Here is a 23,891-nt window from a genome sequence, read left to right as displayed (position 1 = left end):
CAATGATTTAAAGTTATATGTTTCTTTTGAACATAAATGTTGCTTCTCCTCTATTCAAAGTAAATCTTAGCATACCTGCTCCAACATAATTTACAGCTTTAGCAGCTCTGACTGCAGCTTCTCCAAGCTTTTTTCTTACATCAGAGTTAATACCAGGCTGTGAAAAAATATTTAAAATAAATTTTGATTAGTACTTTGCCCTACTAGAAATTTCCATTAAGATCCAATATTGCGTTTCTAGGTATCAAACATTGAAGCGATAATGAGGATAAATAGCTAATGTTACACATTTCATCAAGAAATACATCCCATACCATAATCAACCGTCCCTATACCAGACTTTAATGGTTCTGTGAGTAATTTCTATGAACTGCAGATATTATTCAGCATAATGACTTACTTATCTCCTTATCTACATTACTTTCAGGACTATATTCCTGCTTCAAATTACATGCACCAATATGAAAACTCTGAGTGATCTCTATTTTGTTTAAAGATGACAGAGCTATCTGGGCCACGTGCCCAACAATTATCTTAGAATAACGGTAAACCTTGATATTCCAAGTTAATAAGACAGGTTCACAAAAAGAACTGTAGGTTAAAAAGCAGGCAAAGGTTTCAACATTTTAAAATAGACATATATTTAAGCTATTATCGTTTGGAAAAAAAAAGCTTTACTGAAATTATTATTGACATTTACCTCAAACCATACAATGTACTCTACAACAAAAATTAAAATTTGAAAACAGTGTGAGAATAACAAACTGATTAAACAGAAACCTCAGATCCTGACCTTCTAGAAGTACCTACTGAAAAGGAAACATGTATAAAACCTTGGGCAAGAGAGAAGCCTCTGGACAATAGCAGGCTCAAAAGAAATGCAAATCGAAGAAGAGGTAACAAATCAATCAAGAGGCAGGGTCAAAGAAATGTAAACAATTAATTCCAAGGGGGCAAAAGTTGCCAAATAGGAGCAAATCTCTCTCCTCTACAAGAAACCTCTAAGGCATATATTAGAGGACTGATATATTTTAGGAACATCTGAAATAGCAGTTAAGATAAAGAGTCTTCTTCATAAAAAATACATTCAATGAACCAGGCCAATCCATTCCTCAAACATTCCCATTAACTATAATTTAAAATCTACATGGAAACATTATGCAGTTGCTCACTGTAAGTCAGATACAGATCTTCCTCAATTTATAGTACGGTTATGTTGGATAAACCCATCATAAGGTAAAAATATCAGAAGTTGAAAATGCATTTAATACACGTAACCTACCAAACATCATAACTTAACCTAGTCTACCTTAAATATGCTCAGAACGCTCACATTAGCTTACAGCTGGGCAGAATCATCTGAAGTAAAAATTACTCTATAATAAAGGGTAGAGTATCTCATGTTATTTGTTGAATACTGAGTACTAAGTGTAAGAACTAGCACGGATAAGAATAATTTTAAGTATATTAGTCCTTTACCCTCATGACAGTGTGGCTAACTGGGAGCTGTGGTTTGCAGCCACTGTCGAGCATCACAAGACAGCATCACACCACGTATCACTAGCCCAGGAAAAGATGAAAATTCAAAATTTGAAGTATGATGTCTACTAAGTATGTATCACTTTTGCACCAGTGTAAAGTAAAAAAATTCTAAGTTGAATCACCATAAGTCAGGCACAGTCTGTACTTGGATCAGAGTAGATTTTCCTAGATACCATCCAGAAGAATCACGGCCCTGTTGTGCGCCCTCTCTATGGTAGCCCAAGAATATCAACTCCCTCCTCACCCTCAATGCTGCAGTGGGGCCTTACCATTATATTACCACTGGGAAGCAGTTATTCAGACACTAACTTCACAGATTTCTGATGTGAAAATCAGAGCGATTGAGGTTTATGTTACAGAGAAGCTGTCTTTACAAGGTCCTTACCCCTGGGGCTTCCTCAATGATCTTCTGATGTCTCCTCTGTATACTACAATCTCTTTCAAACAAGTATACAGCATTGCCATGGTAGTCACCAAACACCTGGACTTCTACGTGCCTATTTAAAAACACAATGAAAAAGTTTCCATTTGTAGAATAAACATTCTAGAAAAAAATTTATGTATATGAAGTGATTAGGAAATGAGACAGAAAACATAGGAGACTATATGACCTCAGAGTAGGGGCAAATCACAAGTACAAACTGTCAAGGAAAACACTGATAAATCCTACCTCAAAATTACAAATTATAGACACATTTCATACTCACTTTCAAAAAGCCAATGAAAACGTTTTTATGATCAGGGAATTTTTATTTTTTGTTTCTTTAAAAAAATTTTTTTAAATGTTTATTTATTTTTGAGACAGAGAGTGTAAGCAAGGGAGGCGCAGAGAGATAGGGAGACACAGAATCTGAAGCAAGTCCAGGCTCTAAGCTGTCAGCACAGAGCCTGACACGGGGCTCAAACTCTTGGACCACAAGATCATGACATGAGCCGAAGTCAGATGCTTAACAGACTGAGCCACCCAGGCACCCCAATCAGGGGATTTTTAAAAATCAACTCTTATGGTCCGACTTTATAAACTAAGGCAGACTAAAAATTACAATGGCTCATCCGTAAAAAGGTTAAGAAATAAAGTAATATAGATGATTAATTAAAAAAAAAAATAAGACCATTATATCATAAGAACAAAAAAGGCACTTTAAGGTGGAGTCTAACATAGTAAAATTTTGAGAAATCATATTAAGAGTAAATGCAGGGGTGCCTGGGTGGCTCAGTCAGTTAAGCATACTTTGATTTTGGCCCAGGTCACGATCTCATGGTTGTGAGATCAAGCCCCATGTCACGCGCTGACAGTGCGGAGCCTGCTTAGGATTCTGTCTCTCCTGCTCTCTCTCTGCCCCCAACCCCTGCTCATTCTCTCTCTCTCAATAAATAAATAAACTTAAAAAAAAAGAGTAGATGTACATAACACTATGGAAAATAAGCATAAACAGACCATTTGGTGAACATGAAAGCACTCTTCTCAGTAGCTTTATTTTGATATGTTCACTCTGTAGTTCACCTCAAATATTCACCACCATGATGTAGAAATGAGTGATCAGCAAGTGCTTTTCCTGTTTTTAAAAATAAAAATTGTCAACTGGAGAGTGTGATGCTAAGTGAAATAAGCCATACAGAGAAAGACAGATACCATATGGTTTCACTCTTATGTGGATCCTGAGAAACTTAACAGGAACCCATGGGGGAGGGGAAGGAAAAAAAAAAAAAAAGAGGTTAGAATGGGAGAGAGCCAAAGCATAAGAGACTGTTAAAAACTGAGAACAAACTGAGGGTTGATGGGGGGTGGGAGGGAGGAGAGGGTGGGTGATGGGTATTGAGGAGGGCACCTTTTGGGATGAGCACTGGGTGTTGTATGGAAACCAATTTGTCAATAAATTTCATAAAAAAAAAAAAGTTGAAAAAAAATTAAAAAAAAAAGAAAAAAAATAAATAAAAATTGTCAAAAAGAAAAAAAAACAGGAAAGTTCTCGTAAATGTACTGTTTTAGCACAATAGCTCATTTCTGTTCCTTTTTGTTCACCACATGAAGCCACTTCATTAAACCACTTAGAAGAATTTAGTTTCTTGATATACCATTTTTACCGAATGTTCGATTTAAAATTTTCCAAATTGTCCAACACATTCTCTTGACAAAATAATAGGAGGTGATTTCTTGTTTTTGGATCTGCCTTCTTGAGTTTTCCTCCCCCTTTCATTTACCTTTAAGTTATCATCACCAAACAATCTCTTGCTATTACTGCTCTGGACAAACTGTTGTCTGTGAGATCAATTAGGAAGAGAAAAATAAGGATTTTATTTGACCTTCACTCATTCCTTCTCTAATGCTCTTCCTTTCTTTATGGAGATCCAAATTTCTGACCTGTATCATTTTCCTTCTCTCTGAAGAACTTCTCTTATCATTTCTTACAAGTCAAGTTTTGTTTGTCTGAGGAAGTCTCTCTCTTTCCCTCATGTTTGAAGGACAGTTTCACTGGACACAGAATTCTATATTAGGGTTTTTTTTTTTCTTTCAACGCTTTATAAATATTTCACTCCACCTTATTCTTGCTTAAGCCTGGTATACTTATCCTTGTTTCTCTATAGGTAAGGGGTTCTTACCCCTTGTGTTTTTTTCCAAGATTTTCTGTTTGTCTTTGGTTTCCTGCAGTCTGAATAGTATTCAAAAATGTTTTGATATTTATCCTGCTTGGTGTCCTCTGAGCTTCCTGGTGCTATGGTTTGGTTTTTGGGACATTAGAAAATTTGGTAATTTTGGAACATTTCTGGTCATTATCACTGCAAATATTTCTCTTGCTTTCTTTCTTCCCCTTGTAGTGTTCAAATAATACACGTTACTTCTTTTAAAATTGTCCCACACAGTCATTAGACATTATGTTCTGTTTGTTTTCATTCTTATTTCTCTTTGCATTTCTATTTGGGAAGTTTCCACTGACATATGTTCAAGGTCGCTGATTCTTTCCTCAGCTGTGTCCGGTCTACTAAGGAGTCCATCAAATGCATTCTTATTTCTGTTCCAGTGTTTTTGATTCCTAGTATTTTCTTTTGACTTTTCTCTTAGAGTGTCTGTCTCTCTGCTTACAGTTCCCAAATGTTCTTGCATGTGGTCTGCTCAGTCCATTAGAGCCCTTAACATATTAATCAGTTACTTTAACCTCTATATCTGATAATTCCAGAATTTGTGGTTCTGGTGTTTGCTTTGTCTCCTCGCACCGTGCTTTTTCTTGCCTTTTAGCATGCCTTGTAATTGTTTTTTTGTTAAAATCCATACATGAGGTATCACATAATGATTAATAAGGCAAACAGACTTTTAATGTAAGGTTTAATGTTAACCTAGCTAGAAGACTGGGTTTAATGTCTGCAGTAGCTGTAGGTACCAAAGGCTTGTATCCTCTAGGGTCCTTGTTTTGTTTTGTTTCTCCTGTTGTCTTTGACTATGAACTCTTCTTAAACAGAGCCTGTGCCTTGGAGTTCTTGCAGTTCTAACCCCATTATTATACTGGGGCCCTGGTGACATGGTAGAAGGGTGCAGGGAGAGAAAGCATTCTGTAACCTAATGATTAAATCTCAGGATTTTATTTTTTTTTAAAAAAAATTTTTTTTTCAACGTTTTTTATTTATTTTTGGGACAGAGAGAGATAGAGCAGGAACGGGGGAGGGGCAGAGAGAGAGGGAGACACAGAATCGGAAACAGGCTCCAGGCTCTGAGCCATCAGCCCAGAGCCTGACGCGGGGCTCGAACTCACGGACCGCGAGATCGTGACCTGGCTGAAGTCGGACGCTTAACTGACTGCGCCACCCAGGTGCCCCAGGATTTTATTTTATATCTATCTATCTATCTATCTATCTATCTATCTATCTATCTATCTATCTTAAATCTCAGTCTTTTACTGGGCCTGTATCCTTGTATACTACAGGCGACTATGCTCATGAACACACCATCCTCTTTCTTTCTTTCTTTCTATTTTTTTCTTTCTTTCTTTCCTTCTTTCTTTCTTTTTCTTTGTATCTATCTGTCTATCTGTCTTTAGAGTAAGCTGTACACCCAACATGGAACTTGAACTCACGACCCCAAGATCAAGAGTCCCACGCTTCACTTACTGAGCCAGCCAGGAGCCCCCGAGAAGTGTTTCTTAGCATTTTTTTTCTTTCTTTACATAAAATAGGAAAGCTGGAAAGGGGTGAGAGTTGGCTAACTGCCCTTCTCACAGGACAGAAAAGGTGCTGGTAAAATTTCCCCTGCAGAACTGCCCTTTGTTAGGGAGAACAGATCACTCTGGGCCTATTTCAAATGGTTACAATTCTCCTCTCTCTGTCCCCAAGCAGGAGGGAATTTTTCCTGGATTCTCACTGTGAGAACCTGGTGGTGTTCTTGAAGGGAAAACTCATGAAAATTCGGGGTTCCCCTAACACTGGACCTTGAGGAGTTTCTCACTATCAAGCTAGTCAACACCCAGACTCCAGTAATTTACCAAAATCCCCACAGAAGTGTTCCTATCAGTTTATGGGTGCAGTGGCTTCTGCTCTGGGCAAGTGGACCTTGGCTGTGATTCGCTGTATTCATGCGCCATCCAGATTTCAGGGTGGTGGTCTGCCCTGCGGCCCCAGCTCTCTGATGCATCTAAAATTCACTGACTCTCATTTTGTTCAGATTTTTACTTGCTTTTCGGATGCGGGTGACAACTTCCAAACTCTTTACGTGTTGGAATCGAATGGTTTGCTTTTCAAATTCCAACTGTAAAATTTTACTTCTATTGACACTCCCTTTTCTTTTAGCTGCTTCCAGGAAAGGGGCACTGTAGCAAGGACTCCAGGTTTTGAAAGGAACACACACCAGCAGCACAACGCAGCTTTTTTCCGAGTTCTCAGAAGTTGCAAATACTTATTCCTTTCGCTGCTTATAAGAGAAACTAATTGAGGATCTGTGTTCTGGTATGATTTCTGTAGTCTTCGGATCGCTTTTGTTATTTTCCTTTTTCTAACTAATCCTTTGCTGTGCTGCTTTATCTAACGTAGAGATCCTGCAGCACAGTGCGTAAGAACCAGGAGGCGCACCAAATCTCAGCTTTTCCAATTCAGCCACTGCTGGGATCTGGCTACATAGACAGAGACAGCTGGAGTCGACCAAGAACGCCTTGGTATTTTCTAAGAGTTCTATAGTTTTTATTTTCCTACCTACATTTTTAACCCATCTAGAATATATATTGAATATAAAATGAGAAAGGAACCTGATTTCTTTTTTATCTTCCAAAATAGTACACTTTGAAGATTGTTTTCTATCCCAGCCTTTCAGATAAGCTCAACAGTTCTGAGCAGATTTATAAAACATCTTGATATCTACTTTCCTCAGTTATAAGCACCACCTTGACAATCTTCCGGCACTCCATTAACTCAACAGCTAATTATTTAGTAATTAATTAATCAATTACTATAATTAATTGTTATATAGTAAAATAGTATAATTACCATGACATTAAAATATTACTAGAAAATTCAGAATAAATATATACAGAAATACTATTACTCATATTAGGAGAATGAGATTATGAGTGACTTTGTTTTCTATCATCTGTATTTTCCATGTTTGTAATGTGAAAATTTATATTTGTTTATAATAATATATATAATAATATAATAAGTATAAATATAGTAATATTTATATTACTTCTATATTATAAAAAAATATTATTATTGATGCCTGTCATGAAGAAAGTAGCATGCCAGATGATATATAGGGGAAAACAAAAAGGAACATACTACCACGTCGTTGATTCCCAAGAGCTTCCAAGCTATTGGGGAAACAAATTACAATGTGAGGTAATATACAGCTAACATTTCACATGCAAAGAATTCACATCTTGGAAAAATGTTATTGAGTTATGGTCACTGGAATAGCTAGCTGATGGCTCCACGGCAATTCTAACTCAAGAGCATGTCAATTTGGATAGTCAGCCTATTCTCCTTTGAAATGTATTGTGAAAGGGAGCCCTCAGTTGACCCTGGAATTTCCTCCAGTTTTGCCTCATTTTCCACTAACAGGTGGCATATGACACACTCTCCTAATCAATTGGCCTATTTTATTTATTTTTTATTTTTTTATTTAAAAAAAATTTTTTTTTCCCAACGTTTATTTATTTTTGGGACACAGAGAGGCAGAGCATGAACAGGGGAGGGGCAGAGAGAGAGGGAGACACAGAATCGGAAACAGGCTCCAGGCTCTGAGCCATCAGCCCAGAGCCTGACGCGGGGCTCGAACTCACGGACCGCGAGATCGTGACCTGGCTGAAGTCGGACGCTTAACCGACTGCGCCACCCAGGCACCCCAATTGGCCTATTTTAAAATTCACTTTTGTTTTTACTATCAAACTCTAAATGAATTTAGCTTAGCATGCCATGATCAGGGTCAATTCGAAGTTTTGTAGCACTTGAAACAAAAACAATTTGGGGGCCGTCTTTAAGAAGAATACAAAGTTAGGTAGAAGATCTTAGAAGAGGCTCAGACAAGGGAAGGGCCTGAAGCTTCAGGGTATATTACCTTCAAGATAAATCCCTCTCCTTTCACATAGTTCCCAAGTGAATTATTCTTTATAGAGTCACTTAACCAACAGGTTTTATATACATATATATAATTACCACAAAATCTATGAAACGAGAAGCTTTTATAGTCAGTATCTTATTTTAAGCAATACATGTGAAAGTAAAATTCCAGAAAATAAAAAAACTAGAAATTCACGTGGCATTTGTTATAGCAGTACCTAGAGAAGCAGTTTAGTGCAGTGTCTTAGAGTGTGAATTCTGAATTCAAATCCCAGCTTCACCACTTCCCAACTGGGAGACCTCAAGCAAGTCATATGACCACTCTGTTCCTCAGTGTCCTCACCTGCAAAATAGGAATAGGCCTACCCACAGGATTGTTGCAGGAATTAGATCAGAATTAGGACGGTAAGATTATGGTAAGTGAAATATAAGGGTGAGGTGTTAGTATTATTACTTGTTAACATATCACTTACTATTCAATTTAGGTATCTATTTCTGAAAATCTCAATGGATGCTTATAGAGTTCTGTAAGATAAAACTTAATTTTTTATAAGAATTTTAAAAAAAAATTTTAATGTTTATTTTTGAGAGACAGAGACAGAGAGAGAAGCAGAGAGAGGGAGACACAGAATCCAAAGCAGGCTCCAGGCTCTGAGCTGTCAGCACAGAACCCTACACGGGACTCGAACTCACAAACCATGAGATCATGACCTGAGCCGAAGTTGGACACTTAACCGAGTGAGTCACCCAGGTGCCCCCCCTTTTTTTTATTTTGAAAAAAACCCTAAGTTCCATCAATAAGAAATTGACTGAATAAATTAATGGTACATCAATATCATGGAACTGTTAAGCCCAATAAAAAGAATAAGGTAGACCTATATTTACTGACAGAAAGATGGCTATGATGTAATATTAGCATATAATACTATGTAAGGTTCTACTCACTGCACTTCTGTATGTAGTTTGTACTCTGTGAGTATACGTATGTGTATTTCTATTCACTTAGAAAATACCTGGAGGGATGCATACCATACTACACTAAGTGGTTACATCAGGGGGTGGGATTGGGGAATTTAATGTACTTATGTACTACTAGAACTTTACATTTCATATAGTTTGCCTACATTTCTTTTAAAGTTTAATTTTAAAAATCTGACTCAGAAAAAAAGCCAAACCCACCTTGGCGTGTCCACAAACTTCTCAATCAGCATAGCATCATCATTGAAAGACTTCTTAGCTTCTCTCCGTGCTGATTCTAACTGCTCTTGAAATTCTTCTTCAGATCTAACGATCCTCATTCCCTTAAGAGGGCAAGATAGTTAAGACCGCAAACTAAATAAAACAGAGAAGACTATCCTGAAATGAAAAACATGAGCACGCACAATCTTACTTTTCCTCCTCCACCACGGATGGCTTTAATCATGACAGGATAACCTATTCTCCCCGCATGCTCCCTCAGACACCGATCCGACTGGTCCTCTCCATGATATCCCTCCACAACAGGCACTCCCGCAGCAGCCATTATGGATTTGGATGTGCTTTCGAATAAAAAAGAGGAGGTGCCTCAATTCTGCGAATTATTTCATACAAGAGAAGAACAAAACAGCCCAATCTACAAAATACAAGGGAACTTTTTAAATAAAATATCCCAGAGGTTAAAAAAAAAAAAAAAAAGACTGCAGTCTGAGACAACAAATATTAACACAAATATTAAAATATTAGTTTTCTTGTGATAACTAGGAATCCAGTTTTTCATGTGATAGTTCATCCCACCTTGTTTTTAATTCCCCAAACTTGGGGGAGAGGGGAAAGTGGGTGATGGGCATGGAGGAGGGCACTTGTTAGGATGAGCACTGGGTGTTGTATGGAAACCAATTTGACAATATATTTTAAAAAAAAAATTCCCCAAACTAATCCAGATATTGATTAGAAACGCTAATGAATTGAACATTTCCGTAACTCACTGGAGTGGCAGATAAACCACATAAGACTATAACAACAACCATGGATTACCATATCTATTATAGGTACACCATTTCAATTGACCTTTCTATGGTTATATTTAAAAGATATAAACTCATACCTCTTTATACCCATGTCTCTAATTGCAGATGAAGGAGGACCTATAAAAATAATTCCTTCTTGTTTGCAGAGTTCGGCCAATTCCATGTTTTCTGAAAGAAAACCATATCCTGGATGGATAGCCTAGAAGTGAGAATGGAAGGACAAACTTAGCACTGTGATGCAGGTGACGTCATATTTCTGAGGAAGCCTCTCCCTACACGGGTGATAGGTACACTATGGGTACTATCAGGATCTGTTTCCAAAGACATATCTGAAATGTTCATACTGAAGTTCTGAAGACTTACCTGAACCAGAAAAATCTATACTTCTTTTTACTGTGGTAATATATACACAACATAAAATTTACCATTTTAACCACTTTTAAGCATACAGTTCATTGCCATTAATGGACATTCATAATGCTGTGCAACCGTCACCACTATCCATTTCCAGAATGTTGCCATCACCCAGAGACTCGGTACCCATTAAATATTAATTCCACAGTCCCTGATAACCTCTATTTTACTTTCTGTCTCTGTGAATACCCAATCGAGGTACCTAATATAAATGGAATTGTACAATATTTGTCTTTTTGTGTACAGCTTATTTCATTTAGCATTATGTTTTCAAGTTCTTCCATATTGTTGCATGTGTCAGAATTCCATTCCTTTTCATGGCTGTATAATATTACTGCATATTCCACAGGTTTTTTTACACATTCATCTTTTGATGGACGTGTGGATTGTTTCCACCTTTTGCTTTTGTGACTAACACTGCTATGAACATCGGTGTACAAGTACCTGTTTGAGTCGCTGCTTTAAATTCTTTTAGGTATATAAGTGAAATTGTTGGATCATATAGAAGAATCTGTATTTTATTTTTTACATGCTTTTAAAAATTTGTTTATTTTGAGACAGAGTGTGAGCACGAGCAGGGGAGGGGCAGACAGAGAATCCCAAGCAGGCTCTGCACTGTCAGTTCGTGGGGCTTGAACCCATGAAACACAAGATCATGACCCAAGCCAAAATCAAGAGGTATTATCAGTCTTTTTGATTTTAGCCTTTCTATTGTGTATGCAGTAATACTGCATTCTTCTTTTTATTTTATTTTTTTTGTGACACTGCATTCTTAAAACGTCTTCATTGACATGTAATTAATATGCCATAAACTTAGCCAATCCAATGATTTTTCTTATTATTCAGAATTGTGCAATCATTACCATAGTCTAAGTTACTAAGATCTAATAATGTAACTTTTCATTACCCTAAAAAGAAACTCCATGCCTGTTAGCAGTTATCTTCCATTCCTTACATATGTCCAGGCCTATGGAGCCACTAATCCACTTTGTTTCTAGAGATCTGCTTATTTTGGACATTCCATATAAATGGAATCACATAATACATACAGTCTTCAGTGACTGGCTTCTTTCACTGAACACAACATTTTCAAGGTTCATACATTTTTTAGCATGTATCAGCACATCACTCCTTTTCATTGGTGATTTTAGGTTTATCTTTTTGCATATAAATATCCAATTGTTCCAGCACAATCTGTTGAAAAGACTATATTTTCCACTGAATTACTTTACCGCCTTTGTTAAAAAATGAATTGACCATATATGTGTGAGTTTATTTGGGGAGTTCCTATTTGGCTGCACTGACTATATTTACTCTTCTGATAGCGTACTGTCTTGGTTACTGTAGCTTTATAATGCATTCTGAAATCTGAGAGTCTACAAATTTATTGTCTTTTCAAGATTCTTTTAACTATATACTAGACCTTTGGGCTATTTTAGGACTAGCTTGTCAAAATCGACCAAAAAAAAGCCAACTGGGATTTTGATAAAGGCTGCCTTAAATTTACAGACCAATCTGGAAAGAACTGCCATCGTAACATATTGATTCTTCCAATGATATATCTATCCATTTATTTAGAACTTCTTTTCTTGCAGCAACATGTTATAGTTTTCATACATAGGTCTTCAACTGATTTTGCTAACTGATTTTTACTAATGTTATTGTGAATATAACTGTTTCCTTAATTTCATTTTCAAGGTGAGGTGTTGCTAGCCTCCTTTCTTTTGAACAGATACTTAATTCAACAGAACTCTGATGAACTAGATCAATATTCTTTCTGTAACTAAAAAGAAAGGCAGCTGTTTCCTTACAAAAATAAAGTCCAACCACACATTATGGGAATGGCCTCAAGAAGTTTTAGCTGATTTATATTAAGAACAATTTAATATATCCAGATCACAGAATTCTTGAGCATTTGAATACATCGGAAAGGAAAACTCAACAACACTACTGTAACCAGGGAGCTAATTTCTCTAGCCATCAGGTATGTATGTATTTAACCGCCAATTCACTCTAGTGGATCACAGGATTGTAAGCCTGTTAACGTCGTTCATTCCATAGTACTAACATGCCTTTACCAGTAAAGATACAAACTGTTGTCTCCTACCCTTAAATCTCTGCCAAAATAATTTATTCCATGCTTTTAGTTTGTAACCTTTCTGCTGCGCTTGTTCAAACGTATGTACAGATCCAAAGTTGTTGCTGTTGGCTCTATCTTCAAGCAGAAATGAGATATGTTCTTCCCATGGTGGAGAGAACAAGTCATACTCTTTATTTTTTTCACTTACTTTTGTTTAACGTTTATTTATTTTGAGAGAGAGAGCAAATGGGAGAGGGGCAGAGAGAGAGAGAGAGGGGGAGACATAGAATCCCAAGCAGGCTCCACACCATCAGTGCAGAGCCCAATGTAGGGCTTGAACTCACAAACCGTGAGATAATGACCTGAGCCAAAATGAAGAGTTGGATGCCTAGCCAACTGAGTCACCCAGGCACCCCTCATTTATTATTTTTTAATAGGTTCCACACCCAGTGTGGTGCCCAATGTGGGGCTTGAACTCACGACCCCGAGATCAAGACCTGAGCTGAGATTAAGAGTTGGATGCTTAACCAAGTAAGCCACCCAGGTGTCTGAAGCCTGAAATTTCTGAGTAAATACTATTTTCCCTTTTTTCAAAATGCAGGGCAACGAAGTTCTACTGCTCAGCCTCGTCTGATATAGGGCTAGAAGTCGGGAGACTCTTGTTTAATCCTGTCTCATTCAATGATAAATTTTGCTTTCAAAGCACCTGGGGATCTTAATAAAAATGCAAAGTATGCATAAAAATGTAAACTACAGTGGCTTGGGGTGAGGCCTAAGAGTCTGCATTTCTACAGTGTTCCCAAACAATGCCATGGAACATGCTCTGATTAGCAAGACTAGATGATTTTGGATATCATGTAACCTTCTGTGCATTAGATTTTACATTTGTAAAGTGGAGGTAATAATACTATGTCATATATGTTCAAACACGTGATAAACATATGAAGTGCTATTTCTGTTATAGTGCTTGCATTCCTAAGGAAATATATAAAGTCCATGTATTAGTATCATCTCTGTACATTCCTAGGGGTTTTTTACTCCAAGAGATAACTAAAAAGTTTAGAAACAAATATATTTTAAATACCTGTGTGTATAAATTAATGCCTAAGTTATTCAGTCTAGGAACTGATTCTAAATAATTTTTTTTTTTTCAACGTTTATTTATTTTTGGGACAGAGAGAGACAGAGCAGGAACGGGGGAGGGGCAGAGAGAGAGGGAGACACAGAATTGGAAACAGGATCCAGGCTCTGAGCCATCAGCCCAGAGCCTGACGCGGGGCTCGAACTCACGGACCGCGAGATCGTGACCTGGCTGAAGTCGGACGCTTAACCGACTGCGCCACCCAGGCGCCCCAGTCTAGGAACTGATTCTAAAGAAGAGAACACTGGGGTGCCTGGGTGGCTCAGTCGGTTAAGCGTCCGACTCTTGATTTCAGCTCAGGTCATGATCTCACTGTTTATGAGTCTGAGCCCTGCATGGGGCTTTGTGCTGACAGCTGTGGAGCCTGCTTGGGATTCTCTCTCTCCACCCCCCCCCCCCCCCCCCCCCACTCACACTCTCTCTCTTAAAATAAAATAAATAAACTTCAGGGAAAAAAAAAAAAAGTGAACCGGATGCAGTGTTATCAGCCCCACCTTTGCCCCCATCCATCCCACCAGTCTAAGCCAGACCGGCATGATCTTATTACCTGAGCAGCAGAGATCTTGGCCACTTGAATGATTTTCTCCATAGAAAGGTAGCTCTGCTGGGAGGGAGCGGGGCCAATAGAATATGCTTCATCTGCCTGTTGAGGAATATTACATGCTTACACGGCTAGCACACACTAGTACACGACAGAACTGCTTCAGGGTCATCTGATTATTATAAATAAAAAGGGTGGTTCCCCAAGAACAATGTAAGAAATAAGAAACAGAAGGACCAGCTCATGTCTATGTTATAAAAATAAGCCAGTTTGGAATCTTTGCAAGAAGAGGATGCCCAAACTTTATTTTTATGTATAAACTAAACACTAGATAGAGTGAAATAAAATGTCTTTAGGATAAAAAGCAACAGGCATTAACCATAGTATCATCATTAGTAACAATAATAACTTTAAATGTATCTAATGCCAAAACTTTGCCAATTTGCCAAGACACAAAACATAGGACAGTTGTATACAGCAAGAAATAAAATTATGAAGTTTACTGAAGTTTATATAATTATTTAGGCAGGATGATAATGCTCTTTCTATCCATTTGTGAACTACTTTATACCGTCCTTTAAAACTTTCACATAATCACAGCATCCCTTGAAGCAGATAAGACAGAAAACATCATTCATTTATTCAAAGACTTACTGAATGTCAACCAGGTGCCATGCTTTGAGGTGGGAGCTGCCTGTACAAGAGTAAACAATGTCCCTGTCTAGAGGGAGACAGACATCAAACACACATTCATATATTTAATGACAACTGTGAGAAAGGTCATGAAGGAAAAACAAAGGACACAATGCAGGCGAAGAGGAAGACTGATCAGGCCTAAGGGTGCTCAAGGAAAGACTGGGAAGGAAGATCAGCGGCTCCTCCAGGATGACCAGGGCTTGGCCAGGCAAATGGGTGCAGGATGTGGAGTTGAGAACAGGAATGGAGACAGGGGCAAGCTTCCCAAACAGAGCAAACAACATATATGAAGGTCCTGGGGTGGGAAGAAACTTGGCCCATTTGAGGGACTGACAGAGAAGCTTGGGTGGTTGGAGCCCAGTGCACAAGGGGTCAGGGACCAGAGATGTGTCTGGACAGACCAGGGAGCACAGATTTCAGAGGGCCTCACGGGAGGTTAAAGCTTTGGATTTTCTCCTAAGGTAACACATTTTTTTGGTTGTCATTTTTTGTTTCTAAACTTTAATTCCACAAAACACAAATCTATTCTCCTTCTAAAAAACGTGAATAGGGGCACCTGGGTGGCTCAGTCCGTTGGGCATCAGACTTTGGCTCAGGTCACGGTCCAGGAGTTCAAGCCCCACATTGAGCTCTGTGCTGACAGCTCAGAGCCTGGAGCCTGCTTCGGATTCTGTGTCTCCCTCTCTCTCTGCCCCTCCCCTACTTTCTCTCTTTCTCTCCCTCTCTATCTCTAAAAAAAAAAAATTAAAATAATTAAAATAATGTGAATAATAATGCAAAGGCAAAGGGGTCTTTTGGCACCACCTTCTCCCTCACTTCAAACCTCCTCCAGATAAAACCACTATGATCTTTGGGACATATTTTTTCCATATCCATATTCCTATTTATTTATATATATTTACATAAGCACATACAGTTTTAGCTTTTGTTTTTAGTTTTTACACAAACAGGATCAAACTCCTGTAATTGTTGTTTTCATTAACAGTAGGTCTTGGGAGCTCTTTCCTTGCTAGTGCACGTATGTCTACCTCATTTTTTATTTTTTTTATTATTTATTTATTATTATTATTTTTTTAATTTTATTTTTGGGACAGAGAGAGACAGAGCATGAACGGGGGAGGGGCAGAGAGACAGGGAGACACAGAATCGGAAACAGGCTCCAGGCTCTGAGCCATCAGCCCAGAGCCTGACGCGGGGCTCGAACTCACGGACCCCGAGATCGTGACCTGGCTGAAGTCGGACGCTTAACCGACTGCGCCACCCAGGTGCCCCATGTCTACCTCATTTTTTATAACAATGGCATAATGTTCCACAGTATGGAGGTACCAAAGTTCATTTAATCACGTACATCTGAACAGACATTTAGGTCATAATGGCAAAAAACTGGATGCTAGCAGCATTCCTATACATGCCTCTGCTTGCACATGCATGTGAACATGTCTCTGGACAGAGATCTAGAGGTATGTTTGCAAGGCTGGGTGAAGGATGTAACATTTTAATAGCTCCTGGTTGATCGTCCCTTGAACTGGTGTCACCAACACACATCTCCATCAATGTACCAATTTCTAACCACATTAACCAACACTGAATATTATCCGTCTTTTAAATTCTTGCTAGTCCGGTAGATGATAAAAAGGCTTAAGTTATTTAAAGCAGAGGAGTAACATCAAAAATCTGATTTTAGGCAATCAGTCTGGATGAAACATAGAACATACCGTGGGAGAGGTCAAGATGAAAGTAGGGAGCCCACTTAGGAGGCTACCACATCGGGCCGGTGAGGGTGATGCCAGCTACGACTTAAGGTACTGGTGGCAGAGGGCAGAAAGAAGCGGAAAGAAGTGTTTGGGAAACAGAATAAACAGCACTTGGTGACTGTCTAGATGGGGAAGGGGAAGGATGTAGAGTGGCAGGAAGACAGAGGATGTTCAAATACTCCCAGATCTCTGGCATTATGGTTTTTAGGGGCAATGGTGATGTCATCTGCTGAGTGAGGGAAGTGTGCAGGAAAAGCAGCTTCACCACAGATCAAAGTCATGAGTTCCACGTCAGGCATATTAGTTTGGTACCTGTCACATATCCACGTGGAGACATCAAGTGGGCAGCTGGGTATACCTGTATCACACTCAAAATGAAGTCTGGGCTAGAAATAGAAATTTGGAAGTGTTTAGCAAAGCCATGGGAGCAGACGAAGTAGAGTGACAGAATACAGTGCGAAAAGAAGATGAAAGATCCTTGCAAAGGTAAGAGGAGGACTCCAGAGCACAGGAAGACAAGTGGCCTTGAACGGGACAAGGACAGACACAGATGCAGTGAAGAGATTCTGCGGCAGGAAGCGCAGTCTGCTTTCCCTGTGAATCAAGATCATCTGCTGAGAATAGGTGGGTGGAGGGAGAGTCAGCAGCTAGAATGGCACAAAGCAGGCTTGAGATGGTCAACACACAGAATGAGAGAGAAAAGTGCCCAGAGAGCGGAGGCTGGTTGCCATGAATTTGTCGCTGCTCAATCTTACTGTGGGCGTAAAGAAGACCAGTAGTTGAATTCACCCATGGTTGGCTCTGTCTGGTGAATAATAGCTAGTAACAACTGGTAGCACTTACAGACCTCAGGGAAATGGGATCCTTTCAGTTATAATTTTATAGTTAAGCCAAGGCTCAGAAACATCAGATGACTTGTCAAAGATCCCCTGGCCAGTATGTGGTAGTTGCTAAGACTGGGATCTGGATCTTTCTTGTACATCAGGGACCTGGATATGTGCCACTCAAAGTATGATCTGTGGCCACACTCTGTGAACTGTTTTAACCAACCCTTGATAAGACAGGACCTTGCTGGTAAGTCAACTAAACACAGCAAAACACACTGTTCAGTTCAACTGGTGTTACGTTTGGAAAATGTATCCCAACAGGGATAATTAGTGAGCAGTTTGAACTACCCACTTATGTCCTATTAACACTAGCAAACATAAAATGTCAACATAAAGGAGTAAAATACCAACATAATAAACAAATACAATCACAAAATTTGACTTTCGGTTTTTAACAACATACCATGTCTACATGCATGGAATTCTTGTCGGCCTCACTATAAACAGCCACGGACTGTATTCCCATTTTTTTTGGCTGTTCGTATCACCCTGCAGGCAATTTCTCCTCTGTTTGCAATGAGGACCTTGGCAATGTTTCGTCCTGCTTAAAACACCACGAAAATCATACACAAATGTTATTGGAGAACAAAGAATGAGAAAGCAAAATAAAGATTCCATTATATTAATCAGCTGATAAACATTTGTTTTGGTAAAATTAGCATAACAGAGTCTCAAATAGTCATTTTAACTAATATTAGTGCATTTCCTTTCACTGAAATTCAAGATACCCTTTTCTTTTTTTTTTTTTTTTAAAAATTTTTTTTTTTTTCAACATTTATTTATTTTTGGGACAGAGAGAGACAGAGCATGAACGGGGGAGGGGCAGAGAGAGAGGGAGACACAGAATCGGAAACAGGCTCCAGGCTCTGAGCCATCAGCCCAGAGCCCGACGCGAGGCTCGAACTCACGGACCGCGAGATCGTGACCTGGCTGAAGTCGGACGCTTAACCGACTGCGCCACCCAGGCGCCCCAAGATACCCTTTTCTAAAAAAATGTCTATTTACTTTGAGAGAGAGAGAGAGAGAGAGAGAGAGAGAGAGAAAGGATTCCAAGCAGGCTCCACACTGTCAGCGCACAGTCTGATGCGGGGCTCAAAGTCACAAACTGTGAGATCACGACCTGAGCCAAACTCAAGAGCCGGATGCTTAACCGACTAAGCCACCCAAGTGCCCCTGAAATCCAAGATACCTTTATTAACATAAACTCTTATATTATTCAGCTTTTTCAACTTTAAAATGAAAAGATGCTTTGATATGCCAAAGGTCAAATTACAATAGCTCCAAAAAAACCCCTCATAGTTAATAATAATTAGTCTTTAATAAGTACTTTTTATGCCGCAGGTCCTGTGCTAAAGACTCAATCTGGATTTAAATCCTCACAATAATCCTATGGAGTAGATACTATTATTGTTACATAAATTTTAAAGATAAAGGAATTACAATTAAAAGAGATACTACTTTACTGAAATTATGCTCATTTTGTCCTGAAAGTATACTGGCTAAAAGAAATAGCAGGTCCAGGATTTGAACCCAGGTTAAGTTCACCTCAGAATCTGAACTTGCAGTTGCTCAACTCCATCGCCTCAATCCCTCTGCACACAAACACATGGACGTATGGCTCTCTTGTATGAACACTGAGTGCCGCACCAGGGCACTGGTATCCGTGCCACAGGACGTGTTACTGTGTTAATATGTAAAATGCACTTCCGTATCACACATGAAATAAATGCTCCTGGGCAGTTTATAATGGCTATTATTCTAAAACAAATAAGGTTTTCTATAACTTAAAACAATGTTTTTCTATGGGCATCTATGGAGTCTGAGTTGTCATAGGTCACAGGAGCTGCTGGGATGAAGTATGCATGTGTGTGTTGTGGGGAGGAAGCTGCACCCAATCAACTGTGTCTACACTTTCATACATTTTATCGTTGGGAATTCCGCGTAAAATTTTATTTGAAAAAATGTCTGCCACTTATCAGAACGGTTTTAAAGCACTGATTTAGACCATCAGGGTTATGCCTTTCCAATTCATGGCACTGAACGGGATCAAACAGACAGAAGTAATGACATAAATGTAAATGTTTCCAATTATTTCTGTATATATTATAGACTCAACAACAGGGGAGATTTGACATAAAAGAGGTGGAAACCATGGCTCAATACGTACTAAGAAAATGATCATGAAAATCCCAAATTTCAAAAATATATGAGCACTAATTCTATATACACAAATTAAGGAATTAAGCATTTCCCTCTCTTAGTTCATAATCTGCAAAGCCAAAGCAAATCAAGACTGTACCTGTGGTTGTTGAATACTTCATGGTTCTCTGCCTCCAAGTCCATCTCCTAGCAAATGAATCCAAATGGAATAATAATTAAACAGGATACACAAGATCAGTCATTGTTGTTTCAAAAGAATCAAAAAATTTTTAAATGTTTACTTATTTTAGAGAGAGAGAGAGTGTGTGTGTGTGTGTCAGAGTGCACAGGGGGAAGGGCAGTGAGAGAGGGAGACACGGAATCTGAAGCAGGCTCCAGGCTCCAGGCTCTGAGCTGTCAGCACAGAGCCTGACACAGGGCTTGAACTCACCAGTTGTGAGATCATGGCCTGAGGTGAAGTCAGAGGCTTCAGGCGCCCCTCAGTCATTATATGATTTATTAATTCAAAACCTGAAACCAAGTCTAGATGTGACCTTAGTTAAGCCTGAAGCCTACAAAGTGACTTAATAAGACTTTCTTTGAGGGAAGAAAATTACTCCAGAAACCGGAAGTTACAGTTTTGGCTGTTCTCTCTGGCACTGTGTGTCCTTGAATGGATCACCTAACCTGCTTGCTCCAGAGGCTGGCAAATGGCCACAGAGTCACAATTAGAAAGCCAAGGTACTTCAAGATCATACAGTTCAGCTTTTTCAAACTCTTTCGACTCAACTCAAAGTAAAATTGTATCTGACTTCACAAGTTGGTACACACACAAAACAGAATTTTCGTGACAGAACATTTTCTCTGTGTTTTGATACTTCCTGTTCTATTTCACTTCATCAAATAAAATATGCTGGTCAAACAACAGTTTGAAAAATACCAATCTTCTTCAACCCCTGATAATTAAGGTTTGAACAATTAAGCCCAGAGAAGTAAAGAGAAGGAGCTGATCAAGGGCAGCAGAAAGACTGCTGGCTGTGGGGCCAGAAGAGCCCCCACTGACCAGCTGCTGGTGACACCGGGCAAGTCATTTTACATCAGTGTTTCCCCAGTCTTTTTTCATTATGCCCCCCTAATGCAAAAACATAAATACTAAGATTTTGTAGGAGGGGTCGAGCCTTGGAGGGTATAGTAACTATGGTAACATCTAAGATTTTTTTGCTCTCAAGACCCAGTTTTCACTTTACAACTCAGACTTCAGTGTCCTCACAGGACGGGAGACACCAAGAGATACTTCTCAGTTTTCAAAGTAGACAACTTAAGCTGAATCCTTGTATTAATAAGAAATGGGGAATCAGGGAGGCTAAATGACTTGTCTGAGGTGTCTTAACTAGGTAGAAGTTTACTAAGGTCTAAAACAAATTTTAAGTTCCATGATACATATTGATACAGCAAGTAACAAAACTTTAACCCAGAGGTAACAGAAAGCAGGCCAGATTTACTTTAGGAACAAAAAAGTGTAAGTATAATGCCTATCTGGTGTCAGCTAAAAAGAATACACTGGGAAAAAACCAAATTACAGAAGGAATTCCACCATAGGCTTTTCCACCCATACATGGGAGATTTGGTAAAACTATGGTCATAAAGAACCAATCATTTTAGATCATGTACACAGCGGGTGATAAAAACCACAATGTACATTAGATACTAAGCAACTATGTATGTGTAGCATGTATACACTATGCATATAGCTATGTAACTGAACAGAACTAGCATTTCACTGGGGCAGGGGTGCAGGGGGCGGGATTATAACAGTAGGTCAGACAGTCATTGCCCTCTGATGCAAACTCAATCAGATGCTGCCATCCGTGAAGGGCTGGTGGGAAGACCCACAGCTTTGGCACTTGAGTCCCACAAGACAGCTTTCTCAGGAGGCTATTGCTTTCCCACTTCTTTCCAATTTGACTGACCTCATTCTCTTAATCTTCAAGGAGAAAGACTGTTTTTCCTTATCTTTAAAAGGTATCTTCTGGTTCACGGCATCTTCCCATCACATTCTTCAGATAAGTTTTTTATAAGATTCAAGGCTTGTCCTGGACAGATTTATCTATAAAATGGCTGTTTCTTGGTAAATCCAGCTTAAGATCCTGATTAAGTTTCAAGGCCATTGCTGAACTAAAGTTTTCCTCTGTGATTTTGTAGTGAAAACAGACCGACAATCACATACAGACACACTACTTAACATAATCCTCTATCTCAATGATGTTTTGATAGGTCTATTCTATTTTTCACCATTATCCAAGCTATAGCTTAAAACAATGGCTTAAACAAACAAAATTAAGAAGTTGCTTCCATGAGATAATCCCACCCTGATTCAACATAAATTCTATACCAGTATACTCTTATTTCTAAAATTCCACCATTAGACTTCATTTCTCTGAGTTACTGGAGAATCATGACATACAAGACATGAAAATACTCTCTATAATGATAAGATTTGTAATTCCTTAATGCCATTAACAACTGTAACATTTTCCAGGATGAGAGCTACCTGAGAACAGTTCTACACACAGTAGGGAAGATTTGAGAGGGAGAGGGAAGAGAGAGAAAATGGTCTGTGTAATATCCTGAAGAGCCCTGGAAACCTAAGAAAAGAAAAACCAGGAGAAAGAAAAGAGCATTAACATTACTTTCACCAACTGTCTTATTTTACTCTGGGGCTAGTTCTACAATTAAGTAACTCAAATCTAAATACCTCTCCAGTAATTTGTGGAAAATAAAAGCAAACAAAAACCTTGAAACAAAGGCTGTATTTATGGATTGATTCATATGCACCAGATTGTTTGAGCCTCTTTCCATGTATTCATTCATTTAATTCACACAGTGCTAGGTACTAATATTATCTCCTCTAGGAATAGTATCATCACCTCCTCCTAAGTCAGGAAACTGAAGCACAGAGATATTAAGTAATGTGCCCAAGGTTGGGCACACAGCTAGTGAGTAGCAAAGCTGAGAACCCTGGCTTCGGACAGCACAGTCTGTGCCCTTCAGCACTAAGCTACCCTGTCTTTCCAGAACAGAGGAGGAGGTGAAGAGGAGGAAGAAACAAAGCAAGGTAAAGAAGCCTGCTACCAGGAGACCTGAGGATGTCTTCACTACCAAATTTATTGTCATTGAAACTTACAGCTCAAAATTTGAAACTGATCTGGAGTCAGGTTAGTTAGAGTTATAGCTTTGTTCAAACTTGCCTCTGAGAACTTTTAACAAACCAACCTCTCACCCTCTGGAAGGTAAATTTACTTTTGTTAGCTTGATCCATTCCAACAATGAGAAAGAACTTCACAGAGCCTCTGAACCGGACACCTGACCGGGGCTAGCTGAACCGAAAGGGGCTCGAGGGGCGTCCTGGCTCCATTTCTTATTCCTTGTGTAAACTTGAGCAAGTCGTTGACCCCTCTGAGCTTCACCAGAACGGGGATCATCAACACTCTCCACACAGGGAATGCAGTGAAAGCACCATGTTAACGGTTAGCAGCGGTACAAGCGTCTCTCTTGCCCCTGTAGCGAGGGAAGCAGGGATGTGGCAGGCCCAGCTCCACCCCTCCCCCACTGCCCGAAAATGGAAAAACAGAGGCAAATAGAGGCTGCAGAGTGGATACGGGGAGCAAGGGGAAGAAAAGGAAGGGCTGGGTGTGAACAGGTCTCTCTCCCGATGCCAAGCAGAGCAGAACACAGTGAAAGGAGCTGGGGTTTTCCTAACGCTCTCCCCTCCTCCCGCTCGATCCTCGGAACCCGCGCACCTCTCTCGGCGTGCAGGAGTCCATTTACACCACCCCTGCCTCCGACCCCGGACGCTGATCCACCGCCCCTCCGCCTCACGTTACCTCGGCGGCAGCAGCAGGCTCTGGACTCGCAGCCACCGGTTCTTCTCTGCGGCCAAGAGCAGCACCGACACCGCAGAGGTTGCCGCCATGGCTCCACAACCCGGTCGCTCTCCGACTTCTGGTTACACCAGCTGCTTCCCACTCCCTGCAAAACCTTCCCTCCGCTCCGCAAGCCTATTGTCCTTCACAGGCCACCGTCCAGGTCCCAGTCAGGCGCTAGGCCTCTAAAGCGTGGTGGGGGGCCTCTCCGTCAAAACCAATCAAAGAACA

At 39.6% G+C, this 23,891-nt stretch overlaps 1 protein-coding gene across 1 annotated transcript in view; it reads right to left on the bottom strand.

Annotated features, from left to right (window-relative positions):
• The window catches only part of MCCC1 (methylcrotonyl-CoA carboxylase subunit 1), a 57,658-nt gene extending 33,767 nt beyond the window's left edge, over positions 1 to 23,891 (bottom strand). Inside the window, 10 exon segments of the mRNA XM_043594805.1 lie at positions 76 to 157; positions 1,928 to 2,039; positions 9,259 to 9,380; positions 9,470 to 9,617; positions 10,163 to 10,284; positions 14,268 to 14,363; positions 18,002 to 18,070; positions 18,072 to 18,139; positions 19,898 to 19,944; positions 23,622 to 23,891. Coding sequence (XP_043450740.1) covers positions 76 to 157; positions 1,928 to 2,039; positions 9,259 to 9,380; positions 9,470 to 9,617; positions 10,163 to 10,284; positions 14,268 to 14,363; positions 18,002 to 18,070; positions 18,072 to 18,139; positions 19,898 to 19,944; positions 23,622 to 23,710 — 955 coding nt within the window. The 5' untranslated portion in view covers positions 23,711 to 23,891.

The sequence above is a fragment of the Prionailurus bengalensis genome, chromosome C2 (assembly GCF_016509475.1).
Source record: "Prionailurus bengalensis isolate Pbe53 chromosome C2, Fcat_Pben_1.1_paternal_pri, whole genome shotgun sequence".
Classification (NCBI taxonomy): Eukaryota; Metazoa; Chordata; class Mammalia; order Carnivora; family Felidae; genus Prionailurus; species Prionailurus bengalensis.
The sequence above is the reverse complement of the archived record's forward strand: the minus strand, read 5'-3'. Positions and strand labels throughout refer to the sequence as shown.